This window comes from Rattus norvegicus, chromosome 1 (genome assembly GCF_021556685.1).
Source record: "Rattus norvegicus strain SHRSP/BbbUtx chromosome 1, alternate assembly SHRSP_T2T, whole genome shotgun sequence".
Classification (NCBI taxonomy): domain Eukaryota; kingdom Metazoa; phylum Chordata; class Mammalia; order Rodentia; family Muridae; genus Rattus; species Rattus norvegicus.
The window spans coordinates 91,429,406-91,448,230 of record NC_141534.1 but is presented as its reverse complement, the minus strand read 5'-3'; the positions used below and the strand labels follow the sequence as shown (position 1 = coordinate 91,448,230).

The following is an 18,825-nucleotide window of genomic DNA, read 5'->3' as shown; positions in this document are numbered from 1 at the left end:
CATCTGTCTGTCTGTCTGTCTGTCTGTCATTCAGAGAACCCAGAACACAGGGGTGGGTATGGAGGACCACAAGCTGCCATGGTGGGGTTAATCTGCATAGCACTGATTGCCCACGTCAACAGATCCCAAAACAAAGAAACCAAAGGCGTTGGTCTGGTCCACCTTACCTCGTACAGATGGGGAAAACGAGGCTGAGAGTATTTACCCACAACCAACAGGACAGTGACTGAGTGAGTGAAGTGGGTCACTAGACAGCCCAATGCTCTACTTCCTACCCGCCCTCTGCCTACAATGGCTCTCCCAGGTGCTCCTGTGCCTGGTCCCAGGTCCCTGCAGGGGCTACAACTCCTTTGAGAGGCCTTTCTCTATAACCCTATGTAAACGAGCCCATCCTGCCCCCACTTCTGTCATTCTGCCCTGTTCAAGGTGCCACACCGAGCTGCCACTGCCCCATAACTGCACTGCATAGCTACTCCCCGTGCCAAGCACAGCTCCATGAAACCAGGGATGAGTCTTCACTCAGCATCCAGCGTCTCACAGATGGGGAACGTGGTGCACAGAACAGTGGCTAACTAAGGACAATCATTTCATGGTCCAGGGCATGTGGTGAGGGAGGAGATGGGAGGAATCAAAGATTTGGGATCAGTGGTCATTACATAGACCAGTGCAGGGCTGGGGACTCAGCTCAGAGGTGGCATGGTTGCATGTGCTAAAGGCTTGGGTTAAATTCCCAGTACTGTCACAAAAAAATATTAGCCCCAGTGGGGACCACATCACCAGGGGTCTTTGTCATCCAAGCTGCCCTTGAACTTGTTATATAGTCAAGGATGTTATCACAACCCTACAGGGCAGCCCCATCCAAACTTAAACTCCAGGTTCTCTTGTTTTTATCACCCAAGTATGACATCATCTCCTTGACAACAGGCGTGCACTGCCCCACGTAGCACAGCAGTGTAATGTGCATGGATGCAGCCAGCCACAGCTGCCTTTAAATGGAGGGACTGTGGGCAGCCCCTAGAGGCTGGAAAAGCAGCAGACTGATCCCTGGAGCCTCGGGAAGACCAGCTCCTGTCACACCAGTCTTAGTACCCATCCAGATCTCAAGCCGACCAGACCTGCTGGAGAACATTGGACAGAACATTCTGTCTGGACCAAGTTTGTGGTATCTGGCTGCAGTATGGGGAGAGAGACAGGGAGAAAGGTCAGGGTAGTGGAAAGGAAGAGTCACTGACCCAATGACTGAGTGCACAAAGCCCAGAAGCAGGCAGTGTGAACAGTCCGTCATGAGACAGTCCCGGGCGGGGCTTGGGGTGGAGTTCTGTAACCCTTGGCTGGTTAAAGTTAGGAAACATCCAAGAGGTTACCTGAGGGCCAGGTCCGACCCTGACCTCTGCCCTGTCTAAAGCCCCTTCTGGTCCCACCCCAGAACAAAGTCAAAACCTCTCAGCCTGGAGTTCAAAGAACTCCAAAGAACTTCCCCAGAGATGGAGTGTTCTGAAATGTGTGACTGGGACTGGGGACCTGGAGATGGCCTGCATCCCTCTCTCCTCCCCTATTCCAGCTTTTCATTAGGAAGGGGGTGGATACGGTCTCTCAATGCAGCTCATGCGGGCCAGGCTGTCTGCCTTCACTCCTTTCTATTAAATGGGCAGCACCTGAGGACTGAGCTCACCTCCCAGTCACACCTGCCCCAGAGCCCCTGCTGTGAGCAGCCTCCGGATTCCCACCACATGGCTTCTGCCCCACCCTCCACCCCTTCTGCTTTGGTCCCGAACAGCTCTGTTCCATCCCCAGCTCAGACTTGGGGCTCCAGGATTTGGGCAACTTCCTAAGGACAGCCTCCCTTGCCCCCATCAGTTGGATGTAAACTGTGCTGGCGATGCTAGTGACACCTGGGAAGGAACCTGGTTAGTCTGGTGCATATGATAAGCATTGATGCCTCCGCTCACTGATCAGACATGTGACATGATCGATCAGATCTATTTGGGGGACAGTGTTGAGTGGCACAGTTCCAACTCCCTGGCTCCAGTCAGTACAGAGTTACAGAGCCTGGGGGCGGGGGTGGGGGGATTAATGGGGCAGCACAGAGGGCAAGCAGAACCCAGAGTCTCCTAAGAGAGAAACAACTGCTTCAAACAAAGTCTCCTTTATTAAACTCATCTGTGTGCACACGTGTGCACCCAGGCCTGTGCATACATGTGCATAAGTGTATGCATGCGCATACACAGGTGTACATTCAGGCCTGGGGCACCACCCCATAGAGCTGGTGGGGGAGTAACTTCTGCTTCTCATTACAACTGTAGATCCAGCGGGGCCGGACGAAGGCCAGGGAAGGATTTTCCATCAGGGCCTAGGGGAGAGGGGTCCACTTGGGAATGTAATCAGAGGACAGAGGGAATGCCGAAGTTCGTTGGGGTTCTCCACCTCTGCCCCTCCAGGGCTCACCTCCTCAAAGTTGGGATCCCACTCCTGGGCCGTGATGACAAACTGGACCCGGTCGCTCATGTAGTCCTCGAGCTCACTGATGGGAGGGAGGGAGGAGGTGGGGGACTGTGAGCGGCCTGCCCACATGCTGGGTGGGGGGCACTGTCGGCTGAAGAACCTCCTTTTTAGCTCTCAGGCTGAGATTGCATTAAGACCATCCTTTAGTAGCCCTGCCTGTGCTTGAGGAGGCACACTGTGACGAAGTACCTGTCCAACGGACACTGTCCAATAGAGCCCGCTCCACTGCTCTATGCCCCGCCTCCCCCACCTCTTAAGATTTATTATATACAGTGTTCTGCCTGCACGTACGCCTGCAGGCCAGAAGAGGGCATCGGATCCCATTACAGATGGTTGTGAGCCACCATGTGGTTGCTGGGATTTGAACTCAGGACCTCTGGAAGAGCAGTCATCAGTGCTCTTAACCACTGAGTCGTCTCTCCAGTCCCTCTCTTCTTTTTAAAAAAATTTGATTCCACATTTTTTTTTTAAAACTTCTGTCTAAATGTATACCTACATGCCAGTATAGGGCATCAGATTCCTTCATAGATGGTCCTGAGCCACTGTGTGGTTGCTGGGAACTGAACTTAGGACCTCTGGAAGAGTAGCCATGTCTCCAACTCTTCCTCTTTCTGGCTTGTTTGTTTGACTGGTTTGTTGTGTTTGTTTGTTTGTTTGTTTGTTTGTGAGTCTGGCTTTCAGTGTGACCTCTGCCCTGCCTGTGAGACCTGCCCTTCTGGGCGGCATCTTTGACAAGTCGAACCAGCAATGCCCAGTGCTGACCCTCCAGAGGGGTGGGAGATGGGCAGCCCTCCAGGGCTACAAGCACAGTGGGCAGAGCTGGGCTGGGCTGCAGCTGTGTTCATGCTGCTGGGCACAGAGGTCATCCTCCCACAGCCCACACCCTCTGTCGAATTGCCAGCCTGCAACGGTACCCACCCCATCCCACAACTGACCCATTGAAAGCTGTCACATATCGGATGAGCTTCCTCCTCTCATCCCCAGGGAACTCGCCGTACAGGAAGAAGTGCTTGCCCTGGAAGAAGTCTGCAGGAGAGAGGGAAGAGGCAGAAGATGAGGCACTGACCGAGCTCCTGAGCACTTAGAAGCAAAGAGGGAGAGAGCGGCACCTTAGCCAGCATGAGATGCTCAGAGGTGAGGGCCATGACTAATAAATTCTCATCTAGGGGCTGGGGATTTAGCTCAGTGGTAGAGCGCTTACCTAGGAAGCGCAAGGCCCTGGGTTCGGTCCCCAGCTCCGAAAAAAAAGAACCAAAAAAATAAAATAAAATAAAAATAAATTCTCATCTAGCACCCATCGAGGCCACCAGGAAGCTCCTGCCTGCCTCTGCCTGGTGCTAAGCAGTAGCTGGAACACACAGCCAGGCTCTTACGGCCTTGGCCCAGGCAGGCCTGGGGCAGCCACCACTTCACCTCAGCTGGTTCTCACACTGGCCTCTGAGCTGTTTTCTTCCCATTTGCATACGCTGTCCCAGGTCACCAATTCACACCCTCATTTGGGGTTCACAATACTTTCCTGACATTGCCTACAGGCCTGAGAAAGGCTCCTGCAGTGACCCTGACCCCCACTGCCTGGTTGTGACTGCTCTTTTCTCGCCTGCACTCCTCACTCTCCATTCTTTTTTGAAAAAGGGTTTACTCAGTAGCCAGGCTGGCCTTGAACTTGTGATCTTTCTGCCTTGACCTCCCAAGTACTGGGGTTATAGGCAAGAACCACCATAGCAGACTCTCCTCCACCCCAGGAGGCTCAGACACCCTTCCACAGCCCCCGTCTTGCTGCTTTAATATCTTAGGAGCTCTCTGGGAGGCAGGGTGTGCCGGCACACATGTAATCTAAGAACCTGGGAGGCTGAGGCAGAAGGAAAGCCAAAGACTAGCCTGGGCGGGGCTGGAGAGATGGCTCAGTGGTTAAGAGCACCCGACTGCTCTTTCAGAGGTCATGAGTTCAATTCCCAGCAACCACATGGTGGCTCACAACCATCTGTAAAGAGATCTGATGCCCTCTTCTGGTGTGTCTGAAGACAGTGACAGTGTACTTATATATAATAAATGAATAAGTCTTTAAAAAAAAAAAAAAGACTAGCCTGGACTACCTGAGACCCTGTCTTGCTGGATAGCACATGCAAACACAGAGTTAGCTTAACGTTGTGAGTCATGGGTGCAAACATACGATGTGCCCAGCACTCAGGTGTCCAGGGCCAGTGGAGCTGAGGACAGAGCTGAACTTAGGGGATGAGATGGGGACTCCTGAATCACTGGTCAGCAAATGAGGTTGCTCACACTGGGAAGGTCACCAGAGCAAGGTCACACACAGGTGTTTGCCAGAGCAGGAAGTGGAGAGCAGGAAGTTGCCAGCAGGCGTGAAGTGGGAGTCACAGGAAAGGAAGCAGGTAGTGTATGACACAGCAGAGACCCAGGGGGTTGAGGGGACATGTCAGAGTCAGGATGCCCAACCTGGGAGCTCTGGAATTGGCAGGTCAGCCTCTGAGGGAGCCTCGCTGTCTGTGTTCTCATCTGTGGAGCCTGCATACGGGTCCTCGCCATTCTCCTCTGGGGCTGGGGGCTGCCTTTGCTCCCTCTGCTTGGCCACCCTGGATGATCAAGAGTTGTGGAGGGTGAACACTCAGGGAGCAGACCCCCACAGCAAGGTCAGGCCGACCTACCCCTTCAATCCTACCTACCTCCTCAGTTCATCTTCGGTGTCCCCAGAATCTTCCGCCCCATTGTCCCGTCCTTCTGCCAGTAGCAACCCAGTCAACAGGCTTGTTTCTGGGGACATCTGGTAACTCCCCTCCCAGGATGGCACCCAAGAGTGTAGCCGGGGCCTGTGGACTCAACCTTAGTTGCTCTCTCAATCCAGTTTTCAGGACACACAGTGGCCCTCTCCTCCACTCCTTCACCTTCATATAGCTCTCCCTCCTCGGATCCACACCAGCCCTGCCCCCAGGGGTCCAGGCCCCAGCCTTCCTCCCTCAGACATAAAGAGTATAGACCTCTCCCTCAGATTCTAACCTGACTGTTCCCCATCAGTGTCACTATTGTCCTGGGGTCCTGGTGATGGTGCTTTGGTCTCTTCTGGGGTTGGTGGCCTCGGGGGTGAGCTGGGTCCTGCTGCCTGGGTCTTGGCTTTGGGCTGGGGCCTCTGAGGAAGGAGGGCTGGGTGAGGTCAGGGCAGTGTGAGGCTGTGGTCAGCCAGCAGGGGGCAGAAGGGAGAGGCTGAGGTAGCTCAGCAGAGCCTGGTTGGCACCCAGCACTCCCTCCTGGCACCGTAGGGGCATCAGACCTTCCGGGGAAGCTTGGGAGCTTCATCTTCACCGCTCTCACTGTGAGAGTCCCCCTCGTCCTCACTGCTGGATCCAAGGCCTGCCATGAGGTACCTAGGAAAGGAACTGGGCCTTAGACAGAGAACCAAGAAGTCCAAGGGAGGTGGGCGTAGAGAAGGAATCCCACTCCTGCTGCCCTCTGACACCTCCCAGCTCCAGGCCAGGCAGTGCAGCCAGCCCAGGCTCTCCCCTCACAGGGAAGGTCTGCACCACTTACAAGACACAGAGCAATGGGAGGTGGTCTACTCTGAGAATCAAAGGAGAATGTCAAGCAACAGGGAAAGTTCTCAAATGCAAATCTGGGGTCTCTGCATCTGTACACTCAACCAATCACAGATCTGTGTGGCACTCAACATTCACAGACTTCTTCTGCCCACAATCCCCTAAACACCATGGTGTGAGGATTTACATGGTATTTACAGTGATGGTTTTAAACCACAGAATGATTCAAAACATCTGAGAGGACCCTGGCCTAGTGGGCAGGTCTATAATCTCAACTATTCAAGAGGCTGAGAGGCAGGATTGCCTGGGAACAGAGTGAACTGAAGTCCAGCCTGAGCAATTTAGTAAGACCCTCCCTCCTCAAAACCAAAACCAAAAAGGCTAGGGATAGTAGTACAGTGGTAGAGCCCTGCCTAGAATCCCCCAGTGAGGGGCTGGGGGCGTGGCTCAGTGGTAAAGCCCCTGCCTAGAATCCCCCAGTGAGGGGCTGGGGGCGTGGCTCAGTGGTAAAGCCCCTGCCTAGAATCCCCTAGGGAGGGGCTGGGGGCATGGCTTAGCAGTTGCTTAGCATGTGGGAAGCCTTGGGTTCAGTTCTCAGACACACACAAATATGTGAGGCTAGAGAGATGGTCAATGTCTAAGAGCTTGTGCTGTTGAGAAAACCCACATGTGGTTCCCAGGACCCACATCAGGGAGTAGCTCACAACTGCCTCTAACTCTAGGGGATTTGACACAATTGTCCTCCTCACGTACCTGAACACACATGTGCATCACCACATAGACAGACAGACAGACACACACACACATAATTTAAAGAACAATAAATCTTTTTTAAATTTGTGGAAAGAATGCAGTTTTTGTAAATACCATTTTGTATGAGCACCTTGTACATATGCATATTTAAAGATTTTTTATTTTACATGTATGAATCTTTTTCCTGCATCATGTGTGTCTATGCATCATGTATGTGCTTGGTACCTACAATGGCCAGAAGTCATCAGACACTCTGAGACTGAAGCTACAGATGGTTCAGAGTTGCCATGTGGGTGCTGGATATTGAGCCCAGGTCTTCTAAAAGAACAACCAATGCTCTTAACCACTGAGCTATCTCTCCATCCTCAACCATCTTAAGATTTCTGACTCTTGGTACTGTGTGTGTGTGTGTGTGTGTGTGTGTGTGTGTGTGTGTGTGTGTGTGTGTGTGTGTGTTGAAAAAAAGCCCCTACCGTGGCACACTAGCTAACTATCCTTACACACCTCAGGGAGTAAACAAGCCCCCTGACGCCCTCCTCACATCCGTTCAGGATGATCCCAGTACTGAGGCTGGACAAGTAGCTTCCAGGGAGCCGAGAAATGCAAACACGCTGTGGAGTCCCTGCCTCTTCCAGGTCAGCTGACCAATCCATGCAGGGTTAGCCCTACTTATGGAAGGCAGATCTCTCGCTTGGATGGAGCTGGCTTTCTCCAGCTGAGTCCTCCACAGCGCCCTCTGTCAGCAGCCAGTGGTTCCTCCACCTTCCACTGCATCAAGAAGATGCACAGCTGCCCGTCCCTGCTGGTTCTGTAGCCCAGCATGCCCTCAGCCGGTCTGCTACACATGCTTCTCATCCTGCAAGATTCTCCCTCACTGCAGCCCTCCTGAGCTCCTGGAAGCTGGGTTCTAACACTTCTGACCCCTCACTGAAGTGAGCACAAGGTTCAACACCAGGGTCCTCATCTCAGTCACAGCTCTGCCTGGCATCCAAAGGATGCTTCAAGATCAGTTCTGAGGCTCCTGTCCACCTCTGCACAGACACAACCCAGTGTCCTTTCAATTCTGCATAAAGCAGATGTCGTTACAAAATCTGGTGACTCACGCAAGCAAGTTACACCCCACCTGCAGGTCCTGACCCTGTCTCTGCAAACAGTTGACGGTGGCTGGAGACCACCTGAGCTTGCGGAGCAGGCCCCAGGCCCCAGGCTCCTCATTGCAAGCCCTGGGCTAAGAGGCAGGTGTGTGCGTGCGGCCTCACCTCCGGGAGGGCAGCCGGCGCCGCATGCGGTAACAGTCCAGCACCCACTCTTTACGAACAATACGGCCTCCGAGGCCCAGGACCTGGCTGTACTTGGGAGTGTTAGCAAAGGCACAGCTGGGGGAGCAAAACAGGAATGTCAGACATGATCTGATGGACAAATGAGACAGGGTGAGGGAGAGACAGAACAGAGATGGCGCTAAGGAGGGAGGCAGAAAGCAGAGAACTAAGGGGGCAAAGAGGTGGGGGTCAGAGGGGCACAAGGAAGCAGGGAGGAAGGAAGGGTAGCAGGACAGGGACAGATGAAGTAAGAGAGGGCATGGGGTCAGAGCAGCGCAGGGAACCGTGTGGTAGGTCAGAGGCCTACATGAGGTGTGTGCTGTCCGGGGTCCAGTCTGGCCGATACTTGGCCCCCAGCTCCAGGGCCTTGTCCCGGAGCTCTGAACGGAAGGGGTTCTGGAAGCCACTGAGCACCACCACCACCCCCTGCAGGATCTTGCCAAGCTCCTGGGGTCCAGCGCGAGCTCCCCTAGGCTCTGTGCCTTCTCCCCGGGGCTTCCCTGGGACGGCTTTCTGTGCTGGGGTAGAGGCTGGCGTTGCAGCTGGGGTACGGCTAGGAACAGGCACTGGGGAGCCAAAGAACAGAAATTCAGTTGGTACTGATCGCCCCAGCTCTCACAGGGAACCAGGCTTTCCGCCCCCTTCTCAGACGGCAGGTTCAAGACCAGAGCCCTTCCCTCATGACACACAAGCCCGGGTCACTACAGAATCAAGGAACCCAGCTTGCTTACACTTGGGTCTCTTGGGGGCAGGCGGCCCTGCTGAGGGTTTGCTCGGAGGCTTCTTGTCTTCTAGACCCAAGTCCAGTTTCCTCTTCCCTTTGGGAGGCTCCTGAAGCTGAGGAGGTAGGGATGGGTTGGCTTCTGGCTTTCCTCATTCTCCACTGCCCCAACGTCTGACGCTCTCACCTTGGAAGAGCTGCCCCCAACCTTGGGGACTGGCGAGGCTGAGGAGGCCGCACTAGAGGCCTGCAGTGTAGCCGCTGCATAGCTGGGTCCTGCCGGGTCACTTGCAGAGGCTATGGAAGGACACATTGGACTGGGTCAGGAGGCAGGGCCACAGTCACCTCAGCTCCCATCTACCAGGTACCAAGTCACTCTGCATGCAGAAGTGACCCAGGAGTCTACACTGTGCCCTGACTCAGCCATCCAGGCCCAGCCCTCCTCCCTGCACAGCCTCCTCCCCAGATCAGAGACCTGGCCGTGCCTCGGCTCTCAGGTTTGCTTTTGAGACGAGGAAGGCGTCCCACAGCCTAGGCTGAACTCAGATTTTCTCCCTACCCAAAGAGAATCTTACATGTCTGATCCCCCTGCCTCATCTCCCCGGTGCTGAGATTTCAGGATTGGGCCTGGGAGCTGAACCCAAGGCTCTACGCTAAGTGAGTAACGCCATCCCCAGCGCCTCGCGTCCCTCGTGCACCTGAAGCCGCCTTGTTGATCCGATTGAAGAAGAGCGCCCCTGGCCTCAGGGAGTTGGCACTGTCATCCTCCTCTTTCACACGGAACTGGCCGAGCTTGGTCACTGTCACCTTCTAAGGTCCCGCAAGGTCAGTGTTTGGCAAGACTGCTGGCGGGCAGGGGTGGAGAGGCAGGGAGAGGCTCTGGCGGGTAACAGGCACAACTTACCTGAGATGGAGCCTCCGCCTCGTCTTTGTCTGGAGGGCTGTGAAACTTCACAAAACTCAGGCCGTAGGGTGAGTCCTGGAACACAGGGGAGGGCGTGAGGGTGTCTGCGTAGGACAGAGCTAGGCTCTCATGCCCCTTCACTTAGGGAAGCCCTTTCTGGCTCAGTTGAAGCTGGTGCCCAGTGAGCATGGCGGTGATGCTGTCATTAAACCTCACTGAGCCCTAACTGTGGACCAAAGTCAGGGCTCACCCCTCGACCCGCACTGCTCTTTGACCCTCACTGCCAATGGCAGGCAGCAAGTCCACTCTTGAATGCCCAGTCTGTCTGGAGCACTTCTGGAATGCACAACTACCCAGGGCTCTTTGGTCCTCTACCGTCTGGATGCCTGAGTTCCTGGCCCCAGTACCATAATAACAGTGATATTATGCATGACATTAACAGAGCCCGACGGCCTCAACTCACCCTGACACTCCCCTCAGACCCCCACTTGCCCTGAGCATGCCTCAGCTTCCACACCAGGTACCTTGCTGTATGGCTGGCTGCACACGATTTTAACTCGGTCCCAGCGCTTCTCTGCTGCTGCCCGGACTAACTTGTCAGGTCCAAAAATGCGAACACGGTTGGGATTCGAGCCACTTCGGCTCTCAGATGGGGACATGAAAGAGGAGGTGACCAGAAGGACCTAGGTAGAAGACAGTGTAAGGAATGAAGGCCAGAGCTAGATGACACCACCTAGGAGTGGGCAGGAGGGGGAAGTCAACAGACCTGCCCTTTGTTATGTCTGCTGTATATGGCGGTTGCGTATGGGTGTGTGGACACGTGTGCCATGTGTGGGTGCCATGTGGAGGATGGGAAGGCCTGGGTATCCTCACTGCTCTCTGCCTTACTCTGACTTTAGACAATGGCTGCCGTGACAGATTGTTTTCAATTGTTCTCGGACAATATCCACACATGTATGCAATCTATTTTCATCATATTCGCCCACCCTTCCTTGACCTTCTCTGACTCCCCGGGGACCCCTTTTTCTTCCCAACAAGCTCTCCTGATTTTGTGTCTTGTTATGGTCTGCTGAGTTTAACGGGGCTGTTTGCATGATGTGGGGTTGTCCCCGGACATGCTGATTTCACTTCTGAGTAGTGGAATCACCAGGCCGCATGCAGTCCAGACGAATTTCCACTTAAAATCAGGCAGTGCAGAGGACCACGTGCCCTAAGGGACTGTCCCAGCAGAGGTGTCTCAGTGAGAGGCACAGCACTCAAGTGCCCTATGGACATGCACGGTTGAGGCAGCTCAAAGGCCAGGAGAGTTACAGGACCAAATCCAAAGATGGAGCACAGCAGTGTCAAGTATTCAGGTCCCTAGTGCCTCCCTGCCAGCACCCACAGGCTGGGGCGGCTCTGTGGAGACAGCATGGGTGCCTTACCAGGCTCTGTCGGCAGGAGGAGCTAGAGAGGCTGCACGCTGTAAGCCTGGCCCATCTGCAGACACTGGGAGCATCACCCCAGCTTCTCCTGATGCAGAGGAACCCAGTTTTCAGATCCCATACTATGTCTCTTGGGGACACCAGCAGTAGAAAGGGAAGGTCACACCTGCTCAGCCCGGTGACCCTTCCACACTGTGACAGAGGTTTCCCTCATTCCTACCTGCCTTCTGTTCCTCACCCCAGTGGGGACAGCAGCCCCCAGTCTTACAGTAACAGTTGGTAACTGCATTCCTATATAAAATTCAGGCCACAAGATAATGTGCATGTTCTCTGGCTCCAGGGGATGGGAGGGCCACCACAAAACTGGGAGAAAGCAGGAGGCAAGACATGGGCTCCACCATGGAAGATTCTGAGACCCTTGGCACCTGGTAGGGAGCTGGGGAAGGCGGCAGCCACATGAGCTAAGGCAGGGGAGTGTCTCTCTGGGCAGCTGGTGGACTGGCTGCTTGTCTCAGCCTCCCAGAGACAATTCTCTCTGGAGAACTGCAAAGGGCTGTGTTCCTCTGCAGGACTGTGTGAGACCTCACGGGAGCAGCACGGCTAGGACAGCTCAGCAGGTAAAGAAGCCTGAGGACCTGACGTCCTTCCCTGGAACCCGCACAGTAGAAGGAGAGATTGACTCCTGAAAGTTGTTCTCCAGCCTCCACATATATGTGACAACACAGACACACACAGACACACACAGACACAGACAGACACACACACACACACACACGCACACACACGCACACACACACACTAAAGAAACAAGTAAATGTAATTTATGAGAGAATTCACTAGCTATCTAAAGCCCACAGTGACTGTTTGACCTGGGACAACTGTCCCCTGGAAAGGCACTTTTCCAAGCAGCCCTACAGTGTGCTCCACTAGGGACCTGAGGCAGGGATATTAAACACTTGAGTTCCATCTAGGCTACTTAGTGCAGCCATGTCTTAATGAACTAAATAATCCAGGTGGGGTGGTTCCTAACTGCAATCTTAGCACTGGCTGGAGGGTAAGAGTCTGTCCCAATAACAGCAATAATAATAGTAAGAGGAAGAAGAAAGAAACGATAAATATACCTACAAGCATATAGCTGCCATGGGGCCCAGAACCCACAGACCACAAACCGCGTCAGGAAGGCTGCGTATACTCGTGCCCTCAAACATACAGCGGGCATGCTTAAGAGTAGCTCAAGAAGGGGTTGGGGATTTAGCTCAGTGGTAGAGCGCTTGCCTAGGAAGCCCAAGGCCCTGGGTTCAGTCCTCAGCTCCGAAAAAAAGAACCAAAAAAAAAAAAAAAAAGAGTAGCTCAAGAAAATAAGTGGAGATGCTGACGTAGATGAAGGAACAAACGGCCACCAGAGCTGACCACGGAGTTCTGAGCCACGAAAAAGCAAGCCCCATCCCTCTGCCATGGACCATGATACGGCTCTGGCCAATCAGATAGAACACAAAGGCTGCTGGGGTGGAGCGGGGTGTGAAAGCCAGGTTTGGGGGACAGGAGGAATGGGTCTATAGTTCTAATACTCGGGAGGCTGAGGCAAGATCACAAGTTCAAGGCCAGTCTGAGCTACAGAGCGAGAGGGAAGGGAGAGGGTGTAGCTCAGTTAGTGTTTGCCTAGCACACAGGAGGCGGAGCTCAAGCCCTGTACAGCAAGCAAAACTGGACATGGTGCCAAACCCTCGAAATCCAAGTACTTAGGGGGTGGAGGCAGGAGGATCAGAGCACACGGCCACCCTGAACACAGACCTAGGCTCTAGGTCAGTGAAGTGGGGACTGGGGAGCCAGTGTGGAGGCCTGTCCCTGCAAGCCTGTCCCTAGCACGTGTGGGATGCTGGCAGGAGGGTCGGCACGCAGGGCCAGACTTAATAACAGGTAACTTTGGTCTACATAAGACCTTTCCTCAAAAAAAACCCCAGGGAGGGGCAGAGCATGCAGGGAAGGGGAGGAGAAAACAGGAAGAGAGGGAGGGGGAGGCAAATCAAGGCCACGGTATTTCTCTCCAGCCACTTGCTGCTTCTGAAGCTACTGATAGTAAATGGAGCAGCAGCACCCACTTCTGACAGAACAGTGTTTCCTGATGCTGTAAGCAATGTTCAGTTAGGCTGGCCTCATTTATTTCATCCCTTTCCTAACTGACATACTGCAAAATTTACAAGATTAGAAAATAAAAGCCTTTTACTATGGTTAAAAAAAAAAAAAACAACAATACGCCTCTTGGTGCTCAGCTGTGATTATTAAAAAACAACAACAAAATCATACAGAACAGAAGCCACTCACTGGTCTCTGTTTCACTTCTTACAAAGGGGCAGAACCACAGGGCTGGATTTTGCATGGTGCATGTGTGTGTACACAACACATGCTGTTACCAACACTAAGTGGCAGGAAGCCCCAAATGTCTTGTCTTATTCACTGTAAAGGAAAAAAACCACTCTGGTTGTGACACTGCCTTTATGCTTCAAGTTAACCTTTACTCTCTAGTCTAGGCTACGTGAAACTCTAGTGAATCTCTTTTATACAATTTCTTGTACTGGAGATGAAAGCTAAACTTTCACATATGCTAGGCAGGGGCTCTACCACTGAGCCACGCCCCCAGCCCCTCACTGGGGGATTCTAGGCAGGGGTGTAGAGGCTGGTTCTGATGCTTTGATGAAGAATCTGTATTTTCACACTGAAGGTCCTTGCTCCCACCTGGAATTTATTCTATCAACAAAGATGTCAGTAGTCAATGGCTGAGGACAGGGGAGGACACTGAGAGTTGCTCACACAGAGACACAGAGAGAATCAGGGGATTAGGAGAGAGGAAGAAGGGAACACAGTAGTGGCAGGAGAAAAGCCAAGCAGCTTTTCCAGGGAAGTGGCCTCTGAGACCACATTCCCAGTCCACAAGTTATTTCCAACCGAGTGTCTGTGACTTTGTCTATAACGAGAAGCAGGAATGCCACGGAGTTTGAGGCACTCACACAGAATGAACAGCCTTGGCTCACACTCAAGACTTCAAAGCAAGCACCACGCCCATGTGGAGCTATAGCCTCAATCCTCACCCCGTTTTTCTTTTGTTTCTAATTTTGAAACTTCTGGCCAGGTTGCTAGCCTCAAGTGTTCTATGTAGTACCCTAAACTGGTCTTGACTTGTAAACTCCTTCTCTGTCTGCAGAGCAGCTCACATTACTGCCAAGCCTGTCTTCCTTTGCATGATGGAATAGAGAGGAGAAAAAGCATTGTTGGTTTGCAGGAAGCAGTGCTGCTGCTGCATACTCTGGACTTGACCTGGAGGAGGTGGGCACCCTGACTACCACCCACCCTCACCAACCACCCCTGACCACTACCCACCCTGACCAACCACCCCTGACCACCACCCACCCTGACCACCACCCACCCTGACCGCCCACCCACCCTGACCGCCCACCCACCCTGACCACCACCCACCATCACCACCCACCCTGACCACCACCCACCATCACCAACCACCCCTGACCACCACCCACCCTGACCACCACCCACCCTGACCACCACCCACCCTGACCACCACCCACCCTGACCACCACCCACCCTGACCACCACCCACCCTGACCAACCACCCCTGACCGCCACCCACCCTGACCGCCACCCACCCTGACCGCCCACCCACCCCGACCGCCCACCCACCCCGACCGCCCACCCACCCCGACCGCCCACCCACCCCGACCGCCCACCCACCCCGACCGCCCACCCACCCCGACCGCCCACCCACCCCGACCGCCCACCCACCCCGACCGCCCACCCACCCCGACCACCACCCACCCTGACCACCACCCACCATCACCAACCACCCCTGACCACCACCCACCCTGACCACCACCCACCCTGACCATCCACCCCGACCGCCCACCCCGACCGCCCACCCCGATCTGCTTGTTTTTCCCTGTCTTTGCTCTTCCAGCTGTCTCTAGTTCCTGAGTGGAAAGTGAACATTTTAGGCCCCTGAGCTTAGCTGAAGTGTAATTTGTCACAGCAGCCAAAGGCCTGAGTACAGCTGTTTCCAGACCCTGGGAAAAAAGGCCCGAGCTGCCACGCCACCTTCCAGAAAGGCAAATGCCGAGTAAACGCTCACATGCAAGAAGGAACAGGATACTTAGCTAAATATCCTGTCTTTGGTATTATGAAGTATTTCCAATCTATGTTTTGCAAAGAGAAGCAAGTAGATTTTTGTTTTATGGACATAAGTACACTGTCACTGTCCTCAGACACACCAGAAGAGGGCCTTAGATCCCATTACAGATGGCTGTGAGTCACCGTGTGGTTGCTGGGAATTGAACTCAGGACCTCTGGAAGAGCAGTCAGTGCTCTTAACTGCTGAGCCATCTCTCCAGACTGAGAAGCAAGTAATTTTTAAAGATTTTTTCATTGTAATTATGTGTATGTGTGTCTGTGCAGATATGTGCGTTTGAGTGTAGGTGCCTGTGTGCCTATGGAGCTAGAAGTGTGGTATCCCTCGGAGCTGGGGCTGCAGACGGTTGTAAGCTGCCTGACCCCTGTGCTAGGAAGTGATGCAGGTCACTTAAGAATGAGCAAAACTCACTCTTAAGGGCTGAGCTAGCTCTCTAGTTCTGTAAAGAACTGTTTTGAGCTAATACCAAAATCTTTTGACTTAGCATATCATTTTGAGAATAAAAGTGGTTTGGGTACAGGCAACCTCATTCTGCAAAATAGATCTTATAGAGCAGAAAACAGCACCTGATAAAATTCTAGGCAAGTGGCACAGGTGGGGACGTGACTCAGTGGCAGCGTCCTCTCTAACATGTAACCATTTCCAGGGTGAGAAAAAGAAACGAAACTCAACACAGACAGGTGGGTATGTAGCCCAGGTCTTCAATCCCAAGGCGTCTGAAGTCGAGGAAGGACTGAGCTTATGGGCAACCCAGCCTACAGACCAAGGTCAACACTCATGAAAAGAGCTCCCAACCCCAGCACTCAGGAAGATCTCTGTGAGTTCGAGGCCAGCCTGTTCTACACAGGGAATTCCAAGACAGCCAGAGCTACATAGTGAGACCCTCTCTTTAAAAAACAAGCAAAAAATTCCATAAACTGGGAACAAATAAGAACTTCCTCAGTTTAAAAACAAAACAAAACACCCTACAGCAGTGGCTCTCAGCCTTCATAAGGTTCCTCATGTTGTGGTGACCTCAACCATAAAATTATTTTCATTGCTACTCTATAACTGTAATTTTACTACTGTTATGAATTATAATGTCAATATCTGTTTTCTGATGGTTTTCTGGAGTCTTGGTCGTTCAAACCCCAAAGAGTTGGCAATCCAGAGATTAAGAACCCACCCTACAGCCATCGTCCTATTTAACAGTGAAAGACACAACGCTCCCTCTAAGGCCGGGAAGACGACAAGGGGCATCCGCCCCTTGAACCTGACAGTGCCCTCAGTTGGCAGGACGGAGGGAGGGAAAGGCAGCTAGCTCACAGCTGTAATGGCAGCACTTAGTCAGACAGGGTGGGAGGATCAGGGAGTTAAGACCTGTCTGAGCTGCATGGTGAGTTCAAACCAATCTGGGCCAAGTGAGACCCTATCTTTAAAAAAAAAATAAAACAAAATAAAAAGGGAGCAGGGGACAAAACGTACAGAACACCCTCTTTATTCTCAACAGGCACAGCTGTGTAGTGAAGACCAAGGCTGGTGTAGCCGCACATCTAGAAGGCGCACATCTAGAAGGCTCGGCCCCGGCGCCCCTCCCTCACACACACACGCACTTTAATCCTCACTGGCTTAGGCTTGTTAAGCGCATCACGGTGAGCTTAGTTTTCACTGCCACCACTTCACTGGAGTGACCCGCTAACACTCTGAGCTACGGTGTCCTCTGCCAGTCCAGAGCCAGGCTGGACAGAGCACACCTAGAGCTCCAGCTTCCTCAAAGGCTGAGGCAGGAGAACTGCTTGTGTCTAGGAATGAACACCAGCCTAGGCAAAGATCAAAGACCCATCTCAAGGAAAAAATTAAAGTATCAATCAGAAAGGGGCTGTATTTTGTCTCAAGTAGATTACTAGAGTCATGACAACATGGAACCCCAGTTCCTGGGCCATGACCTAAACTGCAATTGAACTTTACAAAAAGTGAGGGCCTCTTGTTCCTTACTTGACCACAATCCAGGCAGCCCGTCTCCCCTGATGATGAGGCTAATACCCCATGCCTGCTCTGTCCCCTCAGCACGCCCAGGACTCTCCGGAAGGCAGCTGGGTGGCTCACATCCACGCTCATGTAATCGCAGGTGGCAGCTGCTGAGGTGGGGGTTAATGATGGAGATACGGGGTGTCCCAATCCTGCTTACCTCATAGTCCTGTTCACCAGCTGTGGCCCCTCCAGCCGAGCTGCCCACTAGCACCTCCACGAAGGCCGAGCCATCGTTTCCAATGTCCACACTGTGTATCTGTTCCTCCTTCTCCAACTGTGGGGCAGAGAGAAGCTGCTGAGTGTTTGGTTCTACCCTGGGCTTGCTGGACTGCCACAGCCCCTGGAATGTCACCTGTGTGTCAGTGGGGACTGGAACTGAGTAGTGAGTAGTCATTCTGTCTCTGACAGGCAGCCCAGGACATGACAGGGAAAAATCACTGAAGGAACGCACTATACACCGGCCTCGCCAACAGACATCCCCACCATGGGACACTCCCACACCGGTCGGTCCGCTCCCTGTCATGGAGCTCTCCTTGGCGGCAAGAGGCAAAGACAGTTAGGGGCAAGTTGTCACACAAAGGACACACAACTACAGAAGTTCCTGGACAAACAAATGCACGCCCGGGTTTTCTGGTTCTCATACCACCGAGTCCTGCATTTGAACCCACCTCTGCCTCACACTGGCCGTGCGCCCGCCCTCACAACCTCCTGGAGCCTCTACCTCCTCGTCTATAAAACAGGGCTCATCGAATCAAGAATCACCACAGAACTAACAAGGCTGAAGGGCAGGGCACACAGTAGGGAGCTGTCAACAGGCAGCAAATGTTGGTGACTCCTGTGACACTGCTCTCCCTGAAAAAGATGAAGGCAGGTAAAGCTGGGGCTTGGTGTCGCACACGTGTAACCCTAGCATTTGGGAAGTGAGGTCAGGAGAATCACAAGTTTCAAGCCACCCGCAGCTACACAGCAAACCGGAGGCTAGTCAGGATCACATGAGACTCTGTCTCAAACATAGAGAAAAGGAAAAAGAAATCAAAAAAGGTGATAGCTATAAGGAATAGACTAACAGTACAGAGGTGGGGTGTGTGTGTGTGTGTGTGTGTGTGTGTGTGTGTGTGTGTGTGTATTCGCATGTAGTGTGCATGCTTGTGTATTCACGCCTGGGTGCATGTGGAGGCCAGAGGTTGATGTCAGGTGTCTGCCCCAGTGGCCCTCCACTTTATTTCTTGAGGCAGTCTCTCCAGGGATTCCCTCTCTGCCTCGGGGGCACTGGGATCTCAGGCAGGCTACCCATGCCCACCCAGCTTTCATGTGGGTGCTGGGGACCCCAGCTCTGGTCCTCCTTCGTTACACACTGAGCCATCCCCAGGTTCAGAAATGCTGTATTTCTAACTGGGGCAAGGGTTGATGTCTAGGCTTGAGACTCCTTTTTTTTTTTTTTATAAAGATTTATTC

At 53.1% G+C, this 18,825-nt stretch overlaps 1 protein-coding gene across 10 annotated transcripts in view; it reads right to left on the bottom strand.

The window, feature by feature from the left end:
* Positions 1-2,126: 2,126 nt before the first annotated feature.
* Positions 2,127-18,825, bottom strand: part of Xrcc1 (X-ray repair cross complementing 1) — a 28,607-nt gene continuing 11,908 nt past the window's right edge. For 3 of the 10 annotated variants that reach the window (XM_087595168.1, XM_087595162.1, XM_087595140.1), the window contains 16 exons: positions 17,723-17,902; positions 17,528-17,644; positions 10,269-10,427; positions 9,745-9,819; positions 9,539-9,650; positions 9,028-9,137; positions 8,851-8,956; positions 8,427-8,685; positions 8,060-8,176; positions 5,786-5,879; positions 5,515-5,644; positions 5,184-5,238; positions 4,957-5,093; positions 3,438-3,528; positions 2,446-2,521; positions 2,131-2,350 (listed from right to left, as the gene is read on the bottom strand). In XM_087595168.1, coding sequence (XP_087451294.1) covers positions 2,237-2,350; positions 2,446-2,521; positions 3,438-3,528; positions 4,957-5,093; positions 5,184-5,238; positions 5,515-5,644; positions 5,786-5,879; positions 8,060-8,176; positions 8,427-8,685; positions 8,851-8,956; positions 9,028-9,137; positions 9,539-9,650; positions 9,745-9,819; positions 10,269-10,427; positions 17,528-17,644; positions 17,723-17,893 — 1,923 coding nt within the window. In that variant the 5' untranslated portion in view covers positions 17,894-17,902 and the 3' untranslated portion in view covers positions 2,131-2,236. Of the gene's footprint in view, positions 2,351-2,445; positions 2,522-3,437; positions 3,529-4,956; positions 5,094-5,183; positions 5,239-5,514; positions 5,645-5,785; positions 5,880-8,059; positions 8,177-8,426; positions 8,686-8,850; positions 8,957-9,027; positions 9,138-9,538; positions 9,651-9,744; positions 9,820-10,268; positions 10,428-17,527; positions 17,645-17,722; positions 17,903-18,825 lie in introns of all 10 variants that reach the window. The other 7 variants (XM_087595183.1, XM_087595192.1, XM_087595157.1 and 4 more) reach the window with 4 other exon arrangements.